The sequence below is a fragment of the Schistocerca cancellata genome, chromosome 2 (genome assembly GCF_023864275.1).
Source record: "Schistocerca cancellata isolate TAMUIC-IGC-003103 chromosome 2, iqSchCanc2.1, whole genome shotgun sequence".
Classification (NCBI taxonomy): domain Eukaryota; kingdom Metazoa; phylum Arthropoda; class Insecta; order Orthoptera; family Acrididae; genus Schistocerca; species Schistocerca cancellata.
The window spans coordinates 658,322,786-658,350,081 of record NC_064627.1 but is presented as its reverse complement, the minus strand read 5'-3'; the positions used below and the strand labels follow the sequence as shown (position 1 = coordinate 658,350,081).

Below are 27,296 nucleotides of genomic sequence, written 5' to 3'. Positions count from 1 at the left end.
TGGAAGTCCTCTTGCAAACACATCCAATACTCTGTTTTCAGCTTTTTACAAAATGACTTTTCTAACTCCATATTCTGTGTTAATTCATTGACTTAATGGATTCTACCTGAAACCTCTCCACTGGTTTTTGTGAGACTATGAAGTCAACCCTTCAACGTACACGATGTATGACTTGGCTTCCCCAACCAAATGTAGCTTGGCAGTATTTAAACATGTTTCATCTGACCATTTCCCTAGCTTTGCGGCAGTCTTTAAATCACCTACAAATACTGACAAATCGTCTGTTGATTTACCAGCAAAAGCAATCACAAGGTTAGCCATAACTGAATCCATGAAAGGAGCAGGTACAGGAAGTAGTGCTTTAGCAGCGTGCGTATGTCCATCCATGGTTTTCTGATTACTTACTTGCCTGCGCAACACATTGTTACTTTTCAGCAATTCAGTTATATGCTTCTGCAGGGCCTCAATTGCCTCCTGTGTAGTCACTGTTCGTGTTTCCGGAATTTTTGTCACCTCTTTTCAACAATACAATAGCAGAATTACACAATAACACATACAATTTGGATACAAAGTACACTAGGTCATGCGTTGTACAAGAGACCAACAATATTTAGAACACTTTGGCACCTTGTGGCTAACCACTTCTAATGCTTTCGATGACAAGAGAAGTGGTGCAGAACTGGATTGCGAACTTCACACTTCTCTTACAACAGTTGACTTACTTGAAACGTTTAGCCGATCCTCTTCTCTGGATACGCGGCTTTGTCGACCTCCACAACTTCTGCTCCGAAGAAATAATGCTGGTTAGAGGAACTAAAAAAACACTCTTCTCTCTCTCCCCCCCTTGAAATAACCTGGTACCTTCATAATTTCAGTCCAGATCAGGTATATTTTAATTTCCACAAGTTTCACATAAGCATACAAACTCTTGCAAGTCAACTGCATCGTTAACCCTTAGATACTATTAAATACAATTACAATGTGGTTGGTTTAATAACAACCGGAAATTCAAAGACAGGTCTTGCTTCTAGCAAGTCTTAACACCAAAATTAAGTAAGAGTCTCTAGAGGTGGCAGAAGGTCGAGTGGTTCCAGAATTTACGTGTAAACTCTTGAATCACTACACACTGCCTGCAAATGTGGCAACTTGTGCCCAGCCAAATTACATTATGGGCATCTCGCTGGTTGCAAGTATACCTCTCTATAGTTACTGTGAAACTAAGACATCGGCATGCTCATGTGAGTTAACGAACACAGTCACGATGCATTGCTGTGGTTGTAAACAAAAGGAACAAAACAGCCCAAAACAAAAATAACAAGAGCCACTCCCACATCGTACTGCAGACCTACAGCTGCTGCTGAAGTTGTACTGTTGGACCACTGCTTATGTCAGACACAATGGTGCCACACAGTAACACTTCTGACACCAGATGTAATTGGCTGGCAACTGGTCAGTGTACTAGGTGACAGTATTGGGTCAGCAAGGTCAAGATCAGGCCGGACCACCACTCCCTCGGGCATGTGTGAGCCGTAGTTCAGCAGAACATTTGTTTTCATTTCTGTGCTATTTGTCTTTAATATCTTCGTTTCCAGTTGCTCCTTTCAAAACTCCCTCAGCAAGAAATCTTTTTAACTGTTGTTGGGGAAAAATTTTAATTCAGTTTATCTCAAACAGACAAGAAATGATATTAAGAATGTTTACATAATTACCACATTAGGCCCAGCCACATTTCATTAGTTGAGTGACTTTGATTTTCTATTCCATATTAACTGTTTTAATGTCTGCTGTTATGGTGTTCATACAGTGACTGAAAAGATGAACATATTATAATCTTCCCCAACTCTTCTTTGTATCAACCTCCATTTCAGTGCTAATAAGACCACTTACCATCTATGTAGCTGATTTTGATCTATTTAGTAACTTCATGTCCATCTGGGCAGCCAGGTTTATTTTTTTTTATGTTTTGCCTAAATTGCATAAAGCACAAGTGATTTCCTTTCTCTTCCTTCTGTAATCTGCGCTCGTGTTCCACCTCTGTTGATTGTGGTTTCGATGGGATGTTAGACTTTAATCTTACTTTAGTCAATGGGAACTTACTAACGTGTCTATTTCCTGTCTGTCACAGCCTTGCTTGGCACAAACATGTTTGTTTGCCAATCTTTTTTATTTGTTTGATACAGGATTTCCTTCATTTTGTGATTGCTTTTTCTTGTTTATTCAGTGATCTGCTTCTACCATTTTCTTGTCTTCTTGCCTTGTTCAGTTATCTTTATAGTGTATCTTATGATGATCATTTCTTGCATTGTTTACTAACTGTTATTATTTGCTGCACATCTGTCCAGTAGTCAGAGACCATTCTCCTTGTTTAACACCTCTTTCTCTTCATGGTGTTAACTTTACCATTGTTAATCATCTCTCAAGGACAGAGTGAGAAGTGAACATAGATCAAAAGGAAGAGAAATGAACTGTGCAATTCAGAATTAGGTCGGAGGGAAGAAGTGAAAAGGGCCGGTAGGAGAATAAAAATTAAAAAGCGAAAGCAAGAAGCAAATAATTGTAGGAGGTATTTGGGTCCTTTGTGCTGTGCTGACGATGTTCATTCAACTGAGTATTAGGTGTCCCGTAGGCAGACAATTCTTGTATGCCCATTTGTGCGCTTGACCAGTTTGGTGGTGATCATTCTTATATAAAACGCTGTGCAGTGAACACAATTTAGCAGACGTAAAAAAGGCTTGGTTGTCGCCAGTTGCTCTGCATCTTATATTATTGGATTTACTAGGGAGGTGATAGTGGGGCAGGTTTTACAGTGAAGATGATAACAAGAGTAGGAACATTGGGCTAAGAGTAATGATTCGGAAATATCATATATAGTTTGATGAGAATGTAGTGGCTGTTTGGAGGGCAACAGGAAGAGACAGTGGGTAATCCGAGTAGGCTATCAGGAAGAGAGGATCTTATTTCAGGGCTTATCTAGAAAACTTAGACTTGGTGGAGCAAAGTTTTGAGGGATTCAAGGCTTGGATGGTACTGTTGGCAATGGGACATCATCTGAGTTCTTTCTGGAAGTGGGAACTGTATTAGTCAGATGGTGAGGAGGATATTGCCCAGGAGATCTGTTTGGGGATAAACTCTGTGGGGTAGCTATGGGAAAGGAAAGCCTGACAGACGTGGTTGGTTTAGGTGTTGAGGGTTTCAGTGGTGGAACAGATATGTTTACTGTGGCTGCCTAGGCCATAGAGAAGGAAGTTATTGATGTGGAAGGGGGTGGTAGCTGTCAAAGTGTAGGTGTTTTTGCTTATTAGTTGATTTTATGTGGACTGTGGTTTGAGTGTGGGATTCAGTGAGGTGAAGGTTAAAACCAAAGGAAGTTGCTTTAGATTAAAATGAATTAACTTGTTACAGAAAGTGAAGTAGTCCATCATCATGAAGATGTCATCAAATGAATCTGTAGCAGGCCAGGTTGTCCAGCTTGTGTGTGTGTGTGTGTGTGTGTGTGTGTGTGTGTGATGAGGTTGCACCTCTAGTTACAAGTAGTGTTTCATATAGGAGATGGGGTGGAGTGGATTTGAGATATTCAAGAAAGCAGTTGGTGTCTTTTATGGGAAGCTTTGTGTGGTGAGTTGTTTGTGCTGGTCAACCAGAGCTAATATGCATTTGGTGAGGGCATTGAAACCAGCTACTATGGGTCTGACAAGATGGGTGTTTCATGTATTTTTGGAAGTGGTTTGAAGGGAAGATGCAAGAAACAAATGTTAGCACTTGTGAGGGGGCTAGAGTTTTAAGAATTTTATGTAGCTCAGTCTGTATCCAAGGAATAGAGTTGTTACGGATAGATTTCCATGTTGAACTGTCAGAGAGCTGACAATGCCCCTCTGTCACTTCTCACATTCAAGTAATGCAGTAGTGGAGCATATGTCCACATGGAGAATGTTGATAAAGCATCTTGCCTTCAGGTCACAGATAGCTCAGGATGCAGCTTGAGTAAGGTTCGGTCTTCTGATGATGTTTTTCAGGAAGGATTTGAAAGGCAGTGTTGGAAGTGAGGAATTTCTAGAAAGCCTAGACAGAATGGTTTTGGGGAACATGAGGAGGATCCCTTTGTGATTTGTGTTAGAATTGTTCTAAGCAAGGTTTGATGCTAACACCTATGGTTTGTGGGTTGGGAAGTGGTACTTCCAGTTGGTGTTATAGTTGAATGAGAGAAGATCTTTGAGTAGTACTGTGTGATTGAATTTGGGTGTGGGACTGAAGATTAGGCCTTTGGAAAGAACTCGTGTTTCAGAATTGGAGAGGGATCTGGATGAGAGGTTAAGGGCAGATTGGACAACAAGGTTGTGGCATGTTGTAATTTGATTAGGGTTATGTTTGGGTTTCGGTGGGAGATGTGTTGGGAGTGGAAGGTTAAATAAGAAGCCAGGGCTGGGACTGTTAGCTAGGAAGGGTCGTTTTTTGTGACTGTGTTGTGGATGATAATTTCCTGAGAGGGAAACTGCTTTTAAGGTATGTGACTAACAAACTGAAGAACTTTTATAGATAGAGTGAGACTTTTGTTCAGGTTTGTATTTAACCATCAGGTAAATTAGTTACGGCCAAAATAAAACTAAAACATTAATTTGAATCAGAGAGTTCAGAGCAATTAAATTTTGTCATGTTGGCATAGTGAAGAGCTGGTCCATGCTGAAAGTCACATGGTGTTAATTTCCTTTGTCAGCGATGGGTGATATGGGTGAAATAAGTGACTGTAAATGGCAAAGCAAATTACTATAAAAGAAGAATTAATGCCATTATCTGTGGCATGGTGATATTTATGAAGAAGAAATATAAATCTCTCAAGGTGGAGTTTTCTGTGCGAATTTAAATAATTTGCATCATGTAATCTTACAAAGACTTCATTGCCCTATTATGATGGCAGAAAATGTGTTATAGTGATTGTATTGCTTGCTGTGACTGTGTACCTATGGACTGTTTTGGAAATAATGTGTACTGCACGAGTAAATGTGAGTTCCTGATGTAAACTGACCAACCACTAATATGTGTGCTATATGTCAGTAATGTTGAAAATACCTGACTGTGCAAAGTTGTTTCTTAGAATTCAGTATGTTTTGTTGTATATGGTGACAAAAGGTTTTTTTTCTGCAATGTACATCACATTAATAATGTCAGTTTCTAATTGTCTACCCAGTTGGTTTCATATGGCTTACAAGATCCTACGTTGTAGTTCAGTGAAAGTGTCTCATAACACCAGTTGGCAGTTTTCCTAATTTTAATTGTTAAATAGATACAATGGGTGGAACCACTTTGGTTTCAGCATTGTTATATGGATAGTCTTTTGTTTATAGAATATTGTTGTTATAGTGAAAGGTGGTCTCTGTTTATCTACCAAACTTTCAAATTCAGAACAGTGATGAGATATTACGGTTCTTAATTTCTAGTATACTTTCTTGCTTCTTAGCACCTGTGTATTTCTTAGTGTTTCATAGATAGCATAACTGCAATTACACCACTTTTATATTAGTAAACACTTGTTTCAGGGAAGTGGATGATGAAGATGAAATGCTGTATGGTGAGAGTGATACACCATTATTTGACAAAAGTACTACTCAAGAAAAACAAAACCATTTGGGAGGTACAGCTGGTGAGAAGGATACTCCGTGGTAAGAAAAGATTTATGTAGAACTATATGCAACAAATTGCTGTCATATGCCACTTTCTATTATAACTTGCTTTCTAATGTTTGAGATTGTGATGGCGGTATGTGAGTTTGAGGATATTTCCTCAACACAGAATTTTATAATGTAAAATAATTAAGTCCATGGCCTGTCAGTGTAGTGTCTAATGCACAAAAACTGGATAAAGAGAACATTACAGCTATTGGGTTAAAAATACATAGAAATTAAATGACAAGAATAGAGGAAAAAATAGATTGCTGCTTACCTTAAATGTGACACGTTAAGTTGCAGGCAGGCACAATTAAAAGACACACGTCAGCTTTCGACCACACCCTTTGTCAGAAAGAGAGAAACACACACCATTCATTCATACAAGCAAGCGCACCTCATGCACACATGACCGCCATCTCTGGTAGGTTGGGCATCAAACTTATGCATGAGAAAGGTCATTATGCAGTTAAGTGAACTGAGGAGGAATTAAAACAAGATTATTATACACCAGATTTGACTAAGAAGGTGAAAAGAGTGACCTCAAATTATACAAGATGTTGAATTGTGAGTAAGAAATTAGGAAAGATGAAAGATTTCCTTCATCGCTTATACAAAGAAAATGTGCCATTATATACTCATCACATGTATCATATTGGACCACTTCAAAGGTACAGCCACATTGTAAGTATTATTGAAGCATTTACAGAGGTTATCTGGCTGTATCATGTAAAGGCTACAAAATCAACAGATGGAATTAATTACAGAAAACTAATTTTGGAAATCCAGTCCAAATAATTACCGATAGAGGAACTTGTTTTACTTCTTAAGATTTCAAGGAGTACTGCATTACAGAAGAAACTGAACACATTTTATTAATGACAGGACTCCCAAGAGCAAATGGACAGCTTGGGAGGATCAATTCTGCTTTGGCTAAAATCATTGCTAAGCTTAGTATTGATAGGCCTAATGAGTGGTAAAAGGCGCTCCCATCAGTTCATCGTGCCATGAATTCAACATACAACAGAAGTATTGGGAAAATACCATTTGAATTTTTGATATGAGCTAAGATGCACACAGACTGATCTTCACATCATAAAATTGTAAGAAGAAAAAATTATTAATTCATTGAAGAAAGAGACAGTAAACAGAAGGAAGCTGCTGAGCTACAGATCAGCAAGGTACAAGAAGAAGATCATGCAAGTTTCAACAGACATCAGAAGAAAGCCTCGGTGTACAAAGTTGGTGAACTGGTGGCAGCACTATGAACACAAGCTGGACCAGCACTAAAGCTGAAGGCCAAGGACATAGGTCTCTATTGAGTTACAAAAGCTGAAACTAATGATACCTATGATGTTTATTGAGGAGGTGATAACCACAAGGGTCCAGGGCAACCACAACATGTGCTGAATTTATGCAGCCCTGGCCAAGTGACTAATCATCTGAGTTGGATGATTGTCGTGATAACCAAATGTGTGATTCAGGAGGGGGCTTTGAGGGTGTTCTTCCTGAAGAGAGGTTGGTGATGTGCCAGAGAAGCTGAATATTGGATAGTAGTTTTATGTGTTTATGGAAAAATGGTATTCATTGAGTTCTTTTGTTTCTTTTGGCAGTAGAGTACTAAAGTTTGTAACTAGGAGATTAATAAATTATTCTTCATGAACATCAAAAATTTCATTCCAACTCGCAAGGTGAAGGCCTCAGACATGGCCAACCGATTCAGCTCAAATTTGGCAGGTCTCTTGTGTACAACCTAAAACGAAGGACTCTCAAGATATTTTGGGTCAACACCCCAGCAATTTTGAGAAAATCACCCCTAAAGGTTATGATGAGCAATTGACTCAAAATTGGAGGGATCGATAGATAATTCTAAATTCAGCATTTTTCATCATCAGGTATGGGGTCCGCAAACACACAATTTTTCCGTAATTGAGGAAAGAAACTTTTACAGTTGCCGCTTCTGTACCCACATGGTAAATGCTTTTCGCCGATAGCGCAATGGCCAAGGTAACTTGATGGGAATCGGAAAACCCGAGTTCAAATCTCGAAGAAACCGAGCAGATATTATTCTTTTCGTTTGTATTTTTCCATATCTCAATTGATAGGGATAGGAGGGTTAATAGGGCAAGTAAATCAATAAGGAATGATGATAATAAGGTAGGCAAACTAATTTCCCAAATGCCATGAGTTACTAAAGTATTAAACTTTTAAGCCTTGTCACATGAAAACAACTCCGAGTAAGAGTGCTGCGAATTCCTCACAAGGGATCACAGATAACCAACCACGCGACACTTGTTTACAGCTGGGCACGGGGCAGAATGCACGCGGTGAGAGTTATGTTGTCCTGGTTGCCTCTTAGTCATATCATATTTGTGAACCTGGGAGTGTGAAAGTGTCCAGCACGAGTCTTATAGAAGTCAATCGGAAACAATTGACCTCTTCTACACTACTGGCCATTAAAATTGCTACACCATGAAGATGACGTGCTACAGACGCAAAATTTAACAGACAGGAAGAAGATGCTGTGATATGCAAATGATTAGCTTTTCAGAGCATTCACGCAAGGCTGGCGCCGGTGGCAACACCTACAACATGCTAACATGAGGAAGGTTTCCAACTGATTTCTCGTACACAAACAGCAGTTGACGGCATTGCCTGGTGAAATGTTGTTGTGATGCCTCGTGTAAGGAGGAGAAATGCGTACCATCACATTACCGACTTTGATAAAGGTCGGATTGTAGCCTATCGTAATTGCGATTTATCATATCACGTCATTGCTGCTCGCATTGGTCAAGCTTCAACAACTGTTAGCAGAATATGGAATTGGTGGGTTGAGGAGGGTAATACGGAGCCATGCCAGATCCCAATGGCCTCGTATCACTAGCAGTCAAGCTGCCAGGCATCTTATTCGCATGGCTGTAACAGAGCGTGCAGCCACGTCTAGATACCTGAGTCAACAGATGCGGATGTATGCAAGACAACAATCATCTGCACGTACATTTCGACGACGTTTGCAACAGCATGGACTATCAGCTCGGAGACCATGGCTTGCAGTTACCCTTGACGCTGCATCACAGACAGGAGCGCCTGCGATGGTGTACTCAACGACAAACCTGGGTGCAAGAATGGCAAAACGTCATTAGGCTGCCGCTAACCTCGTGAGTACGTGTAGTGATTTTTCCATCATTAATGCGCCTGAATGATATACGTTTTGTGAATGAATACAGTGTTCTTCTGTAAGTAACATATGACAAGTACTGTATGTAGTTTGTAGTAATTAGCTCGTCTGTTTATGACATAGTAACTAGTTATTGTTTGTTGTGTCATATCTTTCAGGTTCAGGTGCATAATCTGAATAGTGGAGGATGTACACCTTTCGACTAATGCTGTGCAAACGCAGCAAAAGAGGATAACTCTGCAGACGTGGGAATGGACGCGGCTAGTAGTAGCTTAGAGTTCCTCACAAGTCTGATACCAGGAAGGAACCAGGCAGCGACAGAGGGAGCGGCTGTCCAGCAGGGGTGCTCAGAGGCGGCCTCTGAGAAGACACTCCCCCCAAAACAGACCGATTTAGGAGAGGAGAATGTCCCACGAAAGAGGCCAGCGGTAACTTCCCAAATAACATCCCCAGAAAAGCCAACCCCCTCGAAAGGAAAAGCTCCCAGTTTGCAAACGTGCAAAAAGGCATCACATGCCGGCACAAAGGCCACAAAAGGAGTACAGCTAACTGTGGACGGCTTCCAAGTGCCGAAAAGGAGGCACACGGCCAGAGCAGCGGTGCCCAAACAAGTACGACCACTTGACACCTCAAATAGGTACGTCACATTCACGGACGAGCCGGGGGAACCAACAATAGGGGAACCCACTGAGGAACCGACACAGAGAACAGTTCAAATCCCCCCAATAGTCATTGTATGGACCAAGGACTTCAAAAGCCTCCAAATACTTTTGAAGGGTGTGACATCGTCCACACTATCATTCAAGGTGGCAGGCAGAGATACCTACAAGGTCCTCACAAAATCCAGAGAGGACTACGACAATATTATGAAGGTAGTGAAAGATAAACGGCTGCACTCATATACTCACAGCACGGAACCATTGAGGCTCCTGAAGGTAGTGTTCCACAGACTCCCCTTCCAGATGGATCCTGACCATCTGAAAGAGGAACTGGAGGACCTAGGCTACGGAATAAGGGCTGTATCACGCATGAAGACGCCGAAGACAAATCGGCAAACGCCGCTGTTCATGGTCGTCCTGGTAGACAACGTAGAAAACAGGAAGATATTCCAGGTAACTAGGGTCGCGAACATTACGAACGTGCAAGTTGAGAAGTTCCGCGGTAAAGGGCGCAGGGCACAATGCTACTCCTGCCAAGGGTTAAACCACGTGGCCTCCACGCTGTGTGAAATGCACAGGGGAGCACCAAAGTAGAGACTGCCCCACACCAAGCACGAACAGCCCAAGTGCTGCAACTGTGGGCTTGCCCACGTAGCAAGCTACAGGGGGTTCGTGATCTTCAAGAAGGCTGACAACAAACAGACTAGGAACAACATAATGGCGAGAAAAAACACCACACCAGCCAGGAAAATCGAAAATGGCGTAAGTTACTCCAGCATTGCCAAGCCGCGAAATGACGCGCAAGCAACAGCGGGTGGCAAGTGCGCAGGCGCAAGAAGCGCGAACGCGCAAGCCACTGAGAGCGCAGCTAACACGAGCGAAACAGCGATGACCACAGAACACACCAATGACGCGAATAACACCTCCACAAACATCGCCGAGGAACTCCGCAAGATGCGCCTTCTAATGACATCGGTAGCCGAAATGATGAAAACCCTACTGCAGCTCCTAGTAACTGCAATTACGACAGCCAACAAGGCCCAACAACCATCTGGAACCAATATAACCAATGAATAACGCCATTCATGGATTAACAGTTTGCGCCTGGAACGCAAATGGCATACGTACCCAAGGAGGGGAATTCAGGCGGTTTCTCCGGGACGAGGCAATAGATATATGCCTAGTTTCGGAAACTAAGCTAAAGCCAGGCATTTACGTACGCGCGGCGAATTACACATGCCACCGCACAGATAGGTTAAAACATGGAGGAGGCACTGCTATTTATATTAAAAACTGCCTCAAACACCACATTGTGCAACTGCCAAGACTTCGCACGGCTGAAGCCACAGCAGTTGTAGTACAAACATCGACAGGCGAAACCACATTCGTTGCAACCTACCGACCACCAGGTAAACTATTGGACCCGGCGGACTTCGCGGCATTTTTGTCCATCCGCGGTAAAATCTTTATCGCGGGTGACCTCAATGCCAAACACGCCGAATGGAACTCCAGAGTGACCAACACGAGTGGACATCACCTGTTAAATGTGGTTCGACAGCACAATGCAGTCGCCCTGGGACTGTATGATCCCACCTCCTACCCTGCAAAAGGTGGCCGTCCCGACGTGCTCGACATCGCACTGCTGAAGGGAGTGAGCAACCGCACAACTGCGACAACCCGAAACGTGCTCTCGTCGGATCACCTACCAGTAATATTCGACCTGGAGGTTCAAGGCGAGCTACTCCAGAGCCACCGAAGGCCACTAGGTAAAGTCAGCTGGGAACAGTTTAGAGAGAGCCTGCAAGGTACAGTCAGTGACATCCCAGACCCAGCTGACATAGGTACAGATGAGGCAATCAGAAGACTTAATGCAGCTACAATACAGGCTGTAGCAAATGCGTCCCCCAGAGGCCCACAAAAAATTAAAGACTTCTCACGCCAGCTCCCCCCAGAGCTAATAGACGCTATAGCCCGCAAAAATAGAGTCTTTCGGGAATGGCAAGTAACCAGAAGTCCTGTCACTAAGCGTCTCCTCAACAGGCTCAGGAGAGAGTTGAAAGTGGCGGTGGAAGGCCATCGTAATAGGGAATGGGAAGGGAAAATAGCCAGCTTGCAGATAAACAATGGGTCAGCCTGGAAAACGACAAAGTACTTTCTGAGGAAAGGTCAAAGCATCCCTCACCTACAAGTCAGGGGTGAGGTGATATGTGAGCCTGACGCCAAGGCCAGTGCCTTGGCCGATGTCTTTGCGGAGAATTTCACTCCTGTAGAGGATCCCATTGATGAGGAGCACATTCGTCTAGTGCAGCAACGGCTCCCAGTCTTCCTCGAAAGTGATGCAGGAACAGACACAGGAGACTTCTCAGAGGAGGAAGTACAGGCACAATTGAAGCAGTTAAACCCGAGGAAAGGGGGGGGGGGGGTGCGACCAGCTAGAAAATGCAATACTACTTCAGTTACCACAAGCAGCCATTCGCCCCATCACCGCGATCTTCAATCGAATCATGCAGACTGGCAACTTCCCCTCTGCATGGAAACATGCAGAGGTGGTTGCCATACCAAAACAGGGCAAATACACCAGGCTTCCACAGAATTACAGGCCGATCAGCCTTTTACCAGCAATCTCTAAGGTATTTGAGCGCCTGTACTCTAAAAGGCTAATGCTTCACGTAAATGCGGAGGAGCTGATCCCGCCGGAACAATTCGGTTTCTGATGTGGACATAGCACAGAGCAACAGCTGTTACGTCTTGTGGAGAATGTGATGGGTGCCCTGGAGAGTCGACAGTACGCAGGGGTAGTGCTGCTTGATGTTTCTAGGACCTTTGATTGTGTGTGGCACAAGGGCCTCCTCTACAAACTGTTCGACTCGTCAAGTCTTACCTTAGTGGACGAACGTCCAATGTCCGTGCGGGAGCGGGTATATCCACAGCAAGGCCCATACAGGCGGGAGTGCCACAGGGTTCTGTCCTTGGCCCCCTGTTGTACTCCTTATATATCTCGGACATGCCAAAGGCTAACAGAGTCTTGCTCGCATTGTACGCCGACGACACCGCGTTGTATACCAGAAGCGTGAACATGAAACTCATGCGCCGCCGCCTGCAGACGGCATGTGAAGCTCTAGGTACATGGGCCACAAAGTGGCGTCTGAAATACAATGCCAGCAAAAGCCAGGCAATCATCATTACGAGGAAAAGAATCCCCATCGACCTACAGCCGGTGCGGATCATGGGAGGCCCCATCACATGGACCCGCACTGCGAAATACCTTGGGGTGACCCTAGACAGGCGCCTCATGTGGGGACCACACATAAAGGACATTGTGGGTAAAGCCTATGGCAGATTGAGAGCGCTATACCCAATCCTGAACCCGAAGACAACCCTACCCACATGCTGCGGCATTACGCTGTTTCTCGCCCTTATAAGGCCAGTGATGGAGTATGCGGCAGTAGTGTGGGGCAACGCGGCAGACTGCCACATCCAGAGATTACAGGGCCTCCAGGGTAGAGTACTTAGGATGATCATGAAACTCCCGCGTGATTTTCCCACTAGGGAGTTGCATACCATCACTGGAGTACAGCCAATAAAGGAAAGAATAAGACAGACCGCTCAATTTTTCTATGAGAAATCGCAGCAGTCAGAGAACAGACTGGTCTCGAACCTCGGGAACCAGATACATAGAAGGGGCACCACAAGATGGCCCGACTGCTACTGCAGTAAAAACCACCACAGTAACGATTATTAACTAACATAAAATGCTCATCACAAAATTAGAACCAACACACACGATAGGCCCACTCAAAATACATATTAGGAAACGCAGGAATAGTGCAAAGCACTTAACTTGCTTAACCTAGAGATAGTCAGGCACTATCCAACTAGGTAAAGAGCGGTGTGTAATTTATAGGTGGGAGCCTGTCACAGACGATGGGAAGCGGGAAGTTACCGACGGTGTGTTTTGGTTTGTACAATTGTTGTAAGACAGATGCATTATCAGTGCACTACCAGAAGCAGCCAGTTCTGTTTCTCGGCATTCCAGATTGATAGGAGCGGCTATCGTCGCGATTTTTGAAGCTGATGAACGAAATGACTTTTGTTGATACTGAAGTACTATACCATGAAGATGAATCAGAAGGTGACTCAGTGGAAGACATCCTGACTAGTGAATTGCAAAATGGTCATAACACTTTGGAAATCTCCGCCTCACTGGGAATATGTGCTTCATCTGTTCCCGATGAGTATTATGAGCCAGTTACTAAACGATTGAACTACGGCGCTATACCCCTTGAAGTAAAAGTAAAGGCGGTAGCGCTAGCCAGGAATCATCCAAATTGGAACTTACAAACACTGCAAAAGAATGGAGCAACAACAGCCCTGAAAAGGAAGGACGACTTGAAATTGTGGGAAAGTGATATCGTTAAAGGAGGGACAAGATACGACAAATACCAGACAATAAATAAGTGGACATATGACCGATTTGTCGAATCTCGTTGTCGTAGCGAGATTGTAACAATGAGAATAAATCAGGAGTGGGCTGCAGGTGCAGCACGTCAATATATGACTAACAAGGATTTTACGTTTGCTGCATCATTATCTTGAGCAATAAATTTCAAATCTGAGCATCAAATTCGTCAGTAGCACATCACTAACTACGTCTCTTGTGAGGAGGTACAAAATTTAGTAAATATACAGAAAGTGGCGGCTCTTTCAGCACGTAAATGGCGTCACTTATGACTGGTTTTAATCATGATTACGTGATCAACACCGATCAAACAGGATGCGGGTATCAGCTGAACATTTGATGCATGTTATTGCATAAGGGAGAAAAATGAACCCTTGTCACAATTGGTAGTAAAAACAAACTAACACACTTGTACATGGCGCAATATGCCATCACAGCCGTTGGAAAAGTGTTGCCTAAGGTTTTACTGTGTTTACAAGAAACTAAAGTTACATTTGGTCCTCGGGTTATACACTACTGGCCATTAAAATTGCTACACCAAGAAGAAATGCAGATGATAAATGGGTGTTCATTGGACAAATATATTATTCTAGAACTGACATGTGATTACATTTTCACGCAATTTGGGTGGATAGATCCTGATAAATCAATATGCAGAACAACCATCTCTGGCCGTAATAACGGCCTTGATATACTTGGGCATTAAGTCAGATGGAGCTTGGATGGCGTGTACAGGTACAGCTGCTCATGCAGCTTCAACAGGATACCACAGTTCATCAAGAGTAGTGACTGGCGTATTGTGACGAGCCAGTTGCTTGGCTGCCATTGACCAAACGTTTTCAATTGGTGAGAGATCTGGAGAATGTGCTGGCCAGGGCAGCAGTCAAACATTTTCTTAATCCAGAAAGGCTCATACAGGGCCTGCGTGCATTATCCTGCTGAAGTGTAGGGTTTCGCAGGGATTGAATGAAGGGTAGAGCCACGTGTCGTAACACATCTGAAATGTAACGTCCACTGTTCAAAGTGCCGTCAATGTGAACAAGAGGTGACCAAGACGTGTAACCAATGGCACCCCATACCATCACGCTGGGTGATACGCCAATATGGCGATGACGAGTACACACTTCCAATGTGCATTCACCACAATGTCACCAAACATGGATGTGACCATCATGATGCTGTAAACAGAACCTGGATTCATCCGAAAAAATGACGTTTTGCCATTCGTGCACCCAGGTTTGTCGTTGAGTACACCATCGCAGGCGCTCCTGTCTGTGATGCAGCGTCAAGGGTAACTGCAAGCCATGGTCTCCGAGCTGATAGTCCATGCTGTTGCAAACATCGTCGAAATGTACGTGCAGATGATTGTTGTCTTGCATACGTCCCCATCTGTTGACTCAGGTATCTAGACGTGGCTGCACGATCTGTTACAGCCATGCGAATAAGATGCCTGGCAGCTTGACTGCTAGTGATACGAGGCCATTGGGATCCGGCACGGCGATCCGTATTACCTTCCTCAACCCACCAATTCCATATTCTGCTAACAGTTGTTGAAACTCGACCATTGCGAGCAGCAATGACGTGATATGATAAATCGCAATTACGATAGGCTACAATCCGACCTTAATCAAAGTCGGAAAGTTTTGGTACGCATTTCTCCTCCTTACACGAGGCATCACAACAACATTTCACCAGGCAATGCCGTCAACTGCTGTTTGTGTATGAGAAATCGATTGGAAACTTTCCTCATGTTAGCACGTTGTAGGTGTTGCCACCGGCGCCAGCCGTGCGTGAATGCTCTGAAAAGCTAATCATTTGCATATCACAGCATCTTCTTCCTGTCTGTTAAATTTCGCGTCTGTAGCACGTCATCTTCATGGTGTAGCAATTTTAATGGCCAGTAGTGTAGAAGAGGTCAATTGTTTAACTGACTCGTTGAAAAAAGTTTACTTTGCCTCCTCCAGATCCGGGAAACTGACTAATGCGATTTACAGAACATTTCTTGAGAATATTTTAAAACCATACTTTTCTGATAACAAGTTTTGTCTATTATTGGATTCCTGGAGTGGACTAATTAGTACTACAATATATGACAATGTTTATAGATGGCGAGGGTCAGCCGACGTGCACAGTTAAAAGTAATACCGCCAAACAGAATGCCTGTGTACTAGCCATGTGATGTTTATTTCTATTGCTGGGTTAAAAACTTTATTTCCAGGCTTCAGAATTGCAGTGTGCTTCTGGAAACCCAGTGGGAATTGCACAACCACACGGATGCCATAACTATTCACATCATAATTCATAACCAACTTTCAGCACCGATTTTTCAGGCAGTGATATCGTATGCATGGTATGCATCAAAATTAATTCCCAAAAAAGACATATTTTAAAATGTAAACTATGTTTGTTTTCCGCCGACTGTTCGGAAGGGAAAGTGTAGCTGTCAGAAGACTGCATTCATTAGATGTTCTTGGTGCCGTGAGTATATTTGTTTCGAATGTTTATATGACAAGTACTATCCATCTAGTTGTGAAGAAAAGTGAGGACACGTAACAGTGACTGGAAGAGCTGTTGTAAAGTGACCTTGAGTAACATTTTAGTTGTTTACTATCTCAAGAGGTTTGAGAAATTTGTTTGCCTACCTTATTATTATCATTCCTTATTGATTTACTTACCTTATTAACCCTCCTATCCGTATCAATTGAGATATGGAAAAATACAAACACAAAAAAGAACATCCACTAGGTTTCTTTGCGGTTCGAATCCAGGTTCTCTGATTCCAAGCCAGTTACCTTGGCCATTGTGCTATCAGTGCTGTCAGCGAAAAGCGTTTACCATGTGAGTACAGAAGCGGCAGTTGTAAACGTTCCTTACTTCGATTTCTGGAAAAGTATGCATTTTTGGACCACATACCTGATGATGAAAAATACTCTATTTACAGTTATGTATTGATCCGCCGATTTTGAGTTGATTGCTCGTCATAACCTTTAGGGGTGATTTTCTCAAAAACATGGGGGTGTTGACCCAAAATATCTTAGATTCCTTTGTTTTAGGTTGTACAAAAGCAAACTGCCAAATCTGAGCCATATCGGTTGGCCGTGTCTCAAGCTGTCCCCTTGTCGGAGGCCCTAAGAGTCTCAAAGAACAACTAATCGTTCTAATTAAATTTATCTCTGTTCAAAAAGCTCTTTTTTTTCTGTAGTCCCTATTTATATTCTTGGATACCTTTTCTGTACCATGGTTGCTACTATGAATTTTTTTCCCATTCCATTTTTGTGGGCCTCTTTGAGATTTTATACAGAGTGCCATGGGCAGAAAAAGAGTCAATTCGTCAACTAACTTGTTCACACATTTAACAAAAATTACACAAAAGTCTTTTTTTTTATTTTTTAACCATGCTTTTAACTAACAAGATCATACTCTGCAAAGTAAAATCAAGCAGAACTGATTCATAAGTGACAGTGCAACTAGTTGTTCAGAACAACACCATCCATTGTGTGCATCCCTGTAGATTTGAAAAGTTTGTGTCTAACAAATTTTCTCTTCCAGGAAAGAGCTGAAATTGAATGTGGTATCTGTCAGTTAACCACCCAAACAATAAAATGTTTAAATGGCAGTATATCAAAAACTTGTATTTTTTCTGAAGAAGGAAGTACAATAAATTTACTTGCCTTTAAATAGTGACTTGTAAGAAAAGAAAAGTGGAAAAACTATACTTTTCGTAGTCATAATTAATCTCAAGGCATGTTGCATTAAGAAAAATTCATAATAAATACTAAGTAATAATAAATGAGGATATTGTAATGATGATACGAGCGACATAAATTTTGTAGAAGAAAGTCTAATGTGATTGATTAACTACAGCTGTAATGCATAGAACTCTATTTGCACATTAATTTATAGGTGGAAAAAATATCTTCAAGAAGTTAAACCTTCATATTGGGTTTTCCTTGCGAGAGAAAATGGAAACCTGGAGATATACACATTGCCTGACTTCCGGTTAAGCTACGTTGTACGTAATTTTGGACAAGGCCTTCGGGTGCTGTCGGACAGCCTCGGAGCAGTGCCAACTCCGGTCACAGGTGGTGGTTCAGCTGGAACTGCAACAGAGAATGCATCACCAAGTGGTACATCCACACCAGGAGCAGATGCCATAGTTAGAGAAATCTTGGTAGTGGCACTAGGTCATCATGGCAGCCGTCCACTCCTGCTTGTCAGGCTTGATGATGAACTACTGTTGTATGAAGCTTACCGTTATCCCCGTGGCTATTTGAAGATGCGTTTCCGACGGATGCCACACAATGTTCTAGTGCACGAGAGACGGTCTAGGTAAGGCTATGTACATTTCAATAAATTTTATGATAGATTTCTTATGCATTGGTAGTATGTAAAATCACACTCCTTTTCAGGGGAGGTAGAAGGGGTGAGATAAGGGGGAGTTTCGATTTGAAATGTACTCATTCTTATATGTGTGTATTGCATGTAATATGCTCATTGTAGCAACTGAAATTTGCTGGTACTTCCTTTTATTATTTTCGTTGTTAAGTGCTGTCCCTATTTTATAAGAGATTTATAAGAGATGCATCCAAATATATAAAGGGTTTTTTTGGTGTATTTTTGAGTGCTGATTTCAGGTAACATGTTCAGTCATATGCAGTTTTGACAAAAATGATGATTTCTCTGAGGTATGCAAAATGTAGCTATTTAATTGTTATAATAATTCCAGTATTATTTTGTGAAGGTTTGCAATGTAACCTGATAATAAAAGGTGTTTTCCTTTATATTTCATAATACAGCTACCTACATATTGCTGTGGTATTATAATATCAAGCCCTATATGTTTGTTTTACATACTATTTTTCACTCAAACATAAGCAGTATGTGATTGACTGATATCTATTTTTGTGAATTTCGTGGCTGCAAGAGCTTATATTAATTCTCCTGACTGCATCTGTTACATGTATGGCAATCTTTTAGTGAAATAGCAACAGTAGTCAATCTGAGACTTGATTAAAGAAGTATAGTTTGTGTACTTTGGCATAAAGTTTGGGAATCAGAACAAGTCATAGGCCCCATTTGAGTATGTTTAAGTTGTGAGGAAGGACTCTGCATTTGGTCTAAGCATTTTGAAATTTCAGTGATGAGTGTTACTTTTGAACACAGCTTTAAAACCAGAAAGGAAATCTATTATCTGTACATTGTATCTTCATTGCCTCCTGTGCATCATGGACCTGATATTCATGTACTTGTGCAACCTGATAGTCTTTATGGTGTGTTGCCACTTTTGGGAAACAAGACATACGATGGTCATGATGAAGGTTGTGAAGTCAAGAACCCTGCCATGAGCCACAATTGTTTTCACAATCCGAATTAAAGAATTTGACCATATACCTGTCACTCCTAAAAGATATTGCACAGGTGTTAGCCTCTAAACTGGAAAAGAGCTTCTTGGTCTCTTTAGCCTCTTTCTCTTGGTTCAGAAGTAGAAAACAGAGATTTCTTTCCGTACTTGCTTCAATGTTCCTGGTTTGATGCAAATCTTTGGGATTTAGTATAAGGCAGAAGATTGGAGACTTCATCAGTTCTTCAAAAAGAAGTCTCAGTGCCATCCTTCTAAGGCAGGCCTGGCAAAGTGTATCTCACAACACATTTCCCTGCAGCGAGTGTTCCCCCCACCCTCCCCCTCCAACCTCACCTGTCCTGTGCTGTCACGGCCCCACCACAGCCCTACTGGCCAATTGCAGGGATGACCGACAGACAGTATGCATCGTGAGACCTACCTGGTTCTATATGTAAACATCATAGGATGTAATGTACTACAACTTTCAGTTTTACTTATCTGTCTCATATTCTTATGCTTAATTTAATAAAGATATTTAACTATTTAGGATAGATTTATTTAATTTGAAGTTGACAAGTTCTGCACTGTCAATTTCAATCTGCGTTGTAGCGAAACAAAGCTGATGTTTCAAGGACTCATTGTTCATTGTTCTATGCTGAGCAGTTTTAATGTTATTCATTAAAGAAAAAGTACTTTCACAAGTGTATGTTAATCTGAAAAAAGCTTTCATTTTAAGAGCAAAGTCTTCTAGTTTTGGTACTGATCTTGTGGAATGACTTCAAAAATTGCTTCATCTTTTTCTGTTTGAGATAGCATGAACGGATCATTTTGTAAACTGCAGACTCCTTCTTGAACATCACTTCTATCACTAGTCAATGAATTTCTTCTGGGTTTGAGGCCACATTGTCATCTGTAAAATTCTGACATTTTGGTGACTGTTGCAAGGCGCCCTCCTCAGGGTGTAGTGCTAACTTCTGAATGAGCACTAGTTTGGATACTTATATACTATGGAGGAGTGCTGTCATTGGATGTGAGGATGAGGAGGAAGGGTATTAGGAGTTCATTTTATTGGTCTTTGCATGGCATGTTGTCATTGGCGGAAATGGACGTTTTCCATTCGAGTTTCCTTTACTGCTTGCCATTGGTGGAAATTGGCAAATAGGAGACTGAACGGCAACTACAGCATAGCGTTGTTTACTAACTGCCTAGTATCGACTAGGCCGCATCAGCGCTCTGTGTACCCTCCACCGCTGTGGCCTACCGTGTGCCTGTTGCTCTGCGAGAACTGTCCTTCCGCAAAGCTGTCACAATTGGCAGCCAAGATGCTGGAAGTCGGTACCCGTCTTCTCTATTCATATTAGATCGCTTGGCTATTTCTATAGCCTCTCTAATTTCCTCCTCAAACTAAACAGCTGTTCCACCAGTACGTGGGCCTCTCGATACTCGATCTTCATCTTGCACTGTTCCTGATGTTCTGCCACCGCTGATGTGTTGTATTGTTTGATGCGAATATATCTCTCATGTTCAGTTAACCTTGCGCTTATTGGATGCCCAGTCTCACCTACAGACACCAGTCCACATTCGCACCCGATTTCATAAACTCCGGTGGCATGAAACTTGTCAGTTGTATCTTTCGTTGAGCCCAGAATGTCTTTTATTTTCTCGTTGTTACGAAAAATCGGCTTAATGCCTGCCCGACGGAGAATTTTGCCCAGACGTTCAGTAACCCCTTGTACATATGGTAGCACAACGGTGTTCTGTGCTTTGTTCTGCATTTTTCTGTTGCCCTCCTCCTTCGGCAGCATGGTTTTGTGTATCATCCTCAGGTTGTAGCCATTAGCTCCAAAAATGGACCTGAGGTTCTGTAGTTCAGCTTGCAGGTTGTGTTCATCACTGATCCTGTAGGCTCTCTTAGTTAAAGTTTACAGGGCCGAATTCTTTTGCGGAGGATGGTGGTGGGAGGATGCATGCAGGTACCTGTCCGTGTTGGTGGGCTTCCTATAAACTCTCCAAGCTTCCCCTCTGGCTTACGGTAAACTTCCACATCGAAAAAACGCAATGCCTCGTTCAAATGCTTGCATAAAAATGACTGCTGAAGCTGGCAAAAGAGGGGAACCCATAGCTACACCGTCCGTCTGCTCATAAAAATCCCCTTTCCACCTGAAATAGGTGGTTGTCAAACAGTGGCGCACTAGGTCGCAGGTATCAGGTGCCATGCATTCGTCTAAGATGTTCATGGTGTCCGTCACAGGTACATTCGTGAACAAAGACTTCACGTCAAAACTGACCATCAGGTCCCTATCCGATACATGCTTTTCTTTCAAAAGTGCTATAAAATGGTGGAGTCCTTGACAGATGAATCTGTATGGCTCACTAAACGTCTAAGCTTTGGAGCCAATTCTTTCACTAATTTGTAGGTCAGTGAGTTAATACTACTCACTGTTGGGCGTAAAGGAAAGGCTTTTTTGTGGATGTTTGGTGACAACGGCCGCGGAAGCCTACATTTCCGCTTCAAACACTAGTTTTCGTTGGATTGTTAAAGAAAATGATATCCAACTCTAAAGATTTAAAAACGTGAAAACGACTCTGAAATTCAATGGAGACTTCACCAGTAATGCAAGTAAATCTTGAAAATTTTATGTCCACTTATTCTTGTTTCATTTCATAGCAACTCTGGAAATGAACAAATTTTTTTTGCTTAGTTGCAACATAAACAACACAAGTCCACACTGGAATCCATTAATATCCATAAGTATATCACAAACAATGCATCCCTTTCCTCGTAAATGCAAATTCAAATTATTTAAATGATTATTAAAATCAGTTAGACATGCAAATTTTTTATGAGTGCAAAAACAATGAGCTAAGCATTTTCCGATGCTCAGCTAATGATTTCAGAATGAATGAGTATATCTTCTTATTCCGCATCAGCTTCTTCCAAAAACTGTTTAAATTTTCAGTGAGATGGTGATTGAATTCCTCCTCTTATTATATTAGTAATTTTCACATCTTTTGTTGTGGGCAGCATGCTGACACTTTTCCAAAATCGTGCTTCCTGATGTATAAACCAACAAAACGTTAAACAGCTTATTCTGTTTTTTTTTTATAACTGACAATTGAAGCCATTTTCGCTTCTGAACATAACAGCTGCGTCATTGGTGCAAATTGCAGAGCACTTTTTAAAACCAACAATTGTGTCAACTCACTTTTTAACATCCAGACCTGTTGTTCTGAGCAACGGAAAAAATGAGTAACTTTTCATGTACAGAGAAGTCGCCCACTATTAGACGAATAAGATCAGTACTTTTGTTCACACACAAAGGATAATATCGACAGTTTGCAACTAAATTGTTTAGTTTGATTTTTATGCTACATCCCATATCGGGAACACGAATTTTTACTGTGTTATATGACAAAACAACTGTTTTAATGTGTTAACCAGCATCATCGTGACCAAATGCTTTTGCCATTTCTATTCCATATTCTTTTGCAAGTACGCCTTTGCTGAAGCATTTCTGATGGTGTGCTAATTTTAAACATACCACATATGACACACTTGAGCTCTTTTCCTTAAGATTTGATTGTTCAGGCAACTCTTGCATCTTTTTCTGTAACTTATCCACGAAAGGGCCTCTTTTGTCATGATAATAATGTCCATATGTTTCTTTATTGAATGTTGAGCAAGATTAACACATTTTTTCGACTTAAGTATTTTTCACATATTAAACAGTGGAATTTTTCATCAGAATTATGCACAAAGAAACATTTACAGGGTGTCTACGACCCGGGACAACCGGGAGATCCGGGAAAAACCCGGGATTTTTTTCATCCGGGAGAAAACCGGGAAAAACCCGGGATATTTTTAGAATTCCGGGAATTTTTCATTGTTTTAGTTTTCAGTTAAATTTTTGTAATTTTGACTAGTAAGAACCGACACGCTAACAAAGGATATTACTGTATCCCGCTACTGCAGAATAATACTTCAACAATAAAACATAAACGAGAGAAAAAAACGAAAATAACTTAAATTGCAAAGGAAATGCGCCATATACGACGACGACACAAGTGCTCATGCAAGCGTCTGCCGACTGAAAATGTGTCAAAGGCTTTAGGAAGACTATGCAGTGCTTCATAACAACAAATTGCCTCCAATGAGCGTGAAGTCGCAACTGTTTACATTCGATTTGTTTTAGCAGTTAACGCGCGGGCTCATGCGCATGCGCAGTAGAGTCACGTTTGAGTAGTAGATTCTCCCGCTTCTGTCAACAGGAATGTGGCTGTTGGCTGTGCAAGCAGTCGCAGCAAGCAGCTAGATACTTCCGGGAAAAGGGGGCGCCTAATTCATATTATTGAGGGGAAAAAAACTTGTTTCACAAAGCACCTAGCATCCAGCGCACATTTGCCTATCAATTAGTCATATGATTTTGAAACGCTTCTCTGTTGGTATTTGAACACATTTTAAGTTGATTTCTGAATGAATCATAAGCTGACTTTTGAATGCATGCATAGTGTACGTGATGTCTCTGTCAGGAGAATCCTGGTCACATCTAGAAATAAACTTTCCACAGACAAAAGGGGACGGGGCTGTACGAGCTGAGTGGAGTAAAGCCGAATGGATGAATGGCAATCGCTGTATGATTATGTGGCTGATTGGGTGTGGGAATGATCAGCGTTGTTATAATTGCTAGCAAAATCAATAGATTCATACTATCAGAATGGAAATAAACGACTGACAGGAATAACAGGTGAGAAAGATTATGTATTATCTTCTCGGTGTGTCCAAGAAAATGAAGTTTCGACAGAAAATGTTTGGCCAGATCGCTACACTAGTAAGGACCAGTAGTACAGTCCCAGGCTACCAGCCGCTTAAGTTCTATTATGGAAGTAACGCGGAAAACGTGTTGTACGAACACGTTAAGAACGCCTAACCGGAGAATAATTGCGGGGGAACTAAACCAGTGATTCTGGCAGGGTTAGTGAAGTTAATCGGTGAACAAATTTTGACAGTGGCAGCAATAGCTACAGAATTGGTGATGACAGGATTGTTTGTTAGAACGAGGACGGAGAAGAAACGAGAACATCACACAAATTATGGAAGAATAAGACAATTTCAAATTTATATAAAAATTTCGTAATACTAGTTTTCGATGTCATGCTAGAGAAGCTGGTGCATATGAATGAAACGTGAAACTACTTCCTAACATAAAGCTTTTTGCTTGTAGCAGGCCTAATAGGCATTTGATATTGATACTTATTGGATTATATTCTGTCGTGTTATAAAAATGACCATTTGTGCCAAAACAGTCTCGATTATTTGGTGTGTTATAAAAGTGCTGCCGTATTAGAAAGGCCTATTTTGTTTTATCTAGCAGACAGTGACAAAATAGACGTAATCAGATCGAGAAACCACACCAGTCTTGGGTATTATTTGTATTAACAGCTTTTTCAGTATTAGATAACTACATTTCGACTTTCCATGTAGCAAAACGTTTGACAAACTTTGATGAGGTAAAAGATTCTTTCACAGAAAGGAAAACACGCCATGTAAAGCTGTAGCAAGATTAGAGAGAAAAAAATGCTAGGAGCTAAGGTTTGAAGAAATGTGTAATTTCTTGCTTATCTCTTGTCAGTACTGGTTTTATATATCCTATATTTAATTTTAGGACACACAAAACAGCAAGTTATTAACTAATGGGCAATGAAGAGTTCAGATTTTCCGAAGAGTTCTTGTTCTCTCGATTACAAATAATCCCGCCCGCTATTAATTGCGAGATTTTTTTTAAAGAGAGGCAGGCTGCCAAACCGGCCGGGGGGAGCAGGAGAGGCACCACAGGACATTTCAGTTTCCACTCTCCTGAATATAGTTTGGACGTGCAGTAGAAAAATGCTTTATGAAGAGGCATGGAACTGCACTTGGGCATACTTAAGACCAAATAATATGTCTTACATTTCCTCGAATACATACGTTTTATGTTTCAGACTTTTCAGAAAGATGTGCGCTACAAGATGAACATATTTTGAAAATCCGATTTTATTTAGTATTGACCCGCTTCGCAAATGTCATAGATCCGGGGCTGATGCGCAGAGCAATCTGAACTATAGTGGGTAGTCTCCACGTGACCCGTGTTTACGTTCAGTGATTTTGCTGTTTCCCCTTCGTTTACTCTCACGTCAAATGAAAACAAAACGGATATCCGTGGCCGGGAGCTATCAAGTGAATTAAAACACATTCACATAATTACTAAAGGCCGAAATATGTCATTAGTTTCAGATTTTATTTTATTTCCACCTTTCTGACAGTCAAGCATTAATCGCCTTGCGGAACAATGAAGTTATTTTTGTCTGTTTGCTAAAGAAATTTGACTTTTGCTAATCTTTTCCGCAGAGGCAGTCAATGTATCTGAAACGAAATGTTTAATTCCACAGTACTGGGTAGTTTCAACTGTTCGCTGCATTTCAAGTGCACGTTTTCATTTTCTAGCACGTATGCCATTATGCCATAATAAAGAACCAAACATGATATAATACAGTACTGGTGCTCCAAGAAAATTTACATCCTGGAAACCACACTTAAAAGCTTAATATCAGGTCGGGGTCTACGGTACTTCATTGGGAATCTGGACATACGAGTGTGCCTTTAAGTATGCACTTTAAATGTGCACATTTTAATATGGTTCACGAAATTCCGATGCTCTTGCAGTATCATCTTTCATTGATGATCTTTTACACGTACGTACATACGGGCTTCCTACGTCATGATACCTACCCAAGCGCGGTGTCGCCTGTTACCTGAGCTCTCTGGCAACTGCTGAAACGAACCTATTTGTAACAGGTCGCGGGAAAATATTACGATTGGTAGTTTGAAAAGCGTTACTTTCAAAGTAAATATCCTTTTACGTAAGTTGAGCTATGTACAAGAATGGACCGTGAATTTATTAAATCACAAAGCGTTTGACTCTCATTTAAAAATCAGGTGTCTGATGACGAGCCATTTTAGAAACATTTCGAACCCTCGAACCCTGAAGATCAGACATTTATGTCATTATTAAAAATTTTACAGGCACATTTGTATGATGTCTCTTAAAGTGTAACATGCGCAAAAAAGATCAACAGTATATGCGAAAGCTTAGCTTCTCTTGCAGCTTGAGACCAATATTTTATGTGAAAGCTTTGCTTTTCTTGTAACAACACTATGTATATTAATTTAAACTATTAACTTTCCCTGTTTGGCTCGCTACTTAACACTGATGTTGCTATTGGCTGACTACATCACGTGTCCTATGCTCTGAATATCCTCTGTCATCGGCTGGCGAGGTCACGTGACATGAGTTACGAACGGCTTACAAAAGCGCATCGAATCTCGGTTTCAATGGTTCGGAAAGTAACATGCGGTGTTTGGTGGATTTTCTAATGTATGTTTTCGTAATACGAAAATACGCAGCATACATGTTGCTGCACATCAAAGATATTTCCAAAACGTGTCTTTTTCTCTGAGTTTCGTTTTCTAAAATGCCGGGAAATTGTACACCCGTGTACAAAACCATAACCATTCAAAGGAGTGATAGGGGAAAATATACTGTCATCCGGGAGAAAGTGTGTTTTTAACCGGGAAATCCGGAAAAAATCCGGGAATTTTTTTTCCTTGTCCACGTAGACACCCTGATTTAATCTCCCACTCTTTATTGAAAATAAGTTTTCAGTATGCTTTAGTTTCAGCACCCTTGAGAACTGTATTAGAAAAATAACTTCAGTAATAACCGCAATCAATCCCTGAATAATAGCTATAGTTATAACCAAAATGAAAACCTGAACAATAGTGCAATATTATTGAGAATAAATCTGAACAAAACACCGAGAGCATGTAGGCCAACAGAACAGTGGTGCCTCTTTGAAATTGGACAGCCAGCGAACATGTGGGAGCCTATGCTTATGCTTTCAGGGATTAGTCAGGCTGTGCCATGCGATTGCTGACAAAAAAACCACAGGCTGCAATGAGACCGTG

The 27,296-nt window shown here is 41.5% G+C and overlaps 1 protein-coding gene across 2 annotated transcripts in view; it reads left to right on the top strand.

Annotated features, from left to right (window-relative positions):
• The window catches only part of LOC126162339 (cleavage and polyadenylation specificity factor subunit 1), a 316,445-nt gene that overhangs the window by 181,116 nt on the left and 108,033 nt on the right, over nt 1-27,296 (top strand). For both annotated transcript variants that reach the window (XM_049918776.1, XM_049918777.1), the window contains exons 14-15: nt 5,532-5,654; nt 17,857-18,282. In XM_049918776.1, the coding sequence (XP_049774733.1) occupies nt 5,532-5,654; nt 17,857-18,282 (549 nt within the window). The remainder of the gene's footprint in view (nt 1-5,531; nt 5,655-17,856; nt 18,283-27,296) is intronic.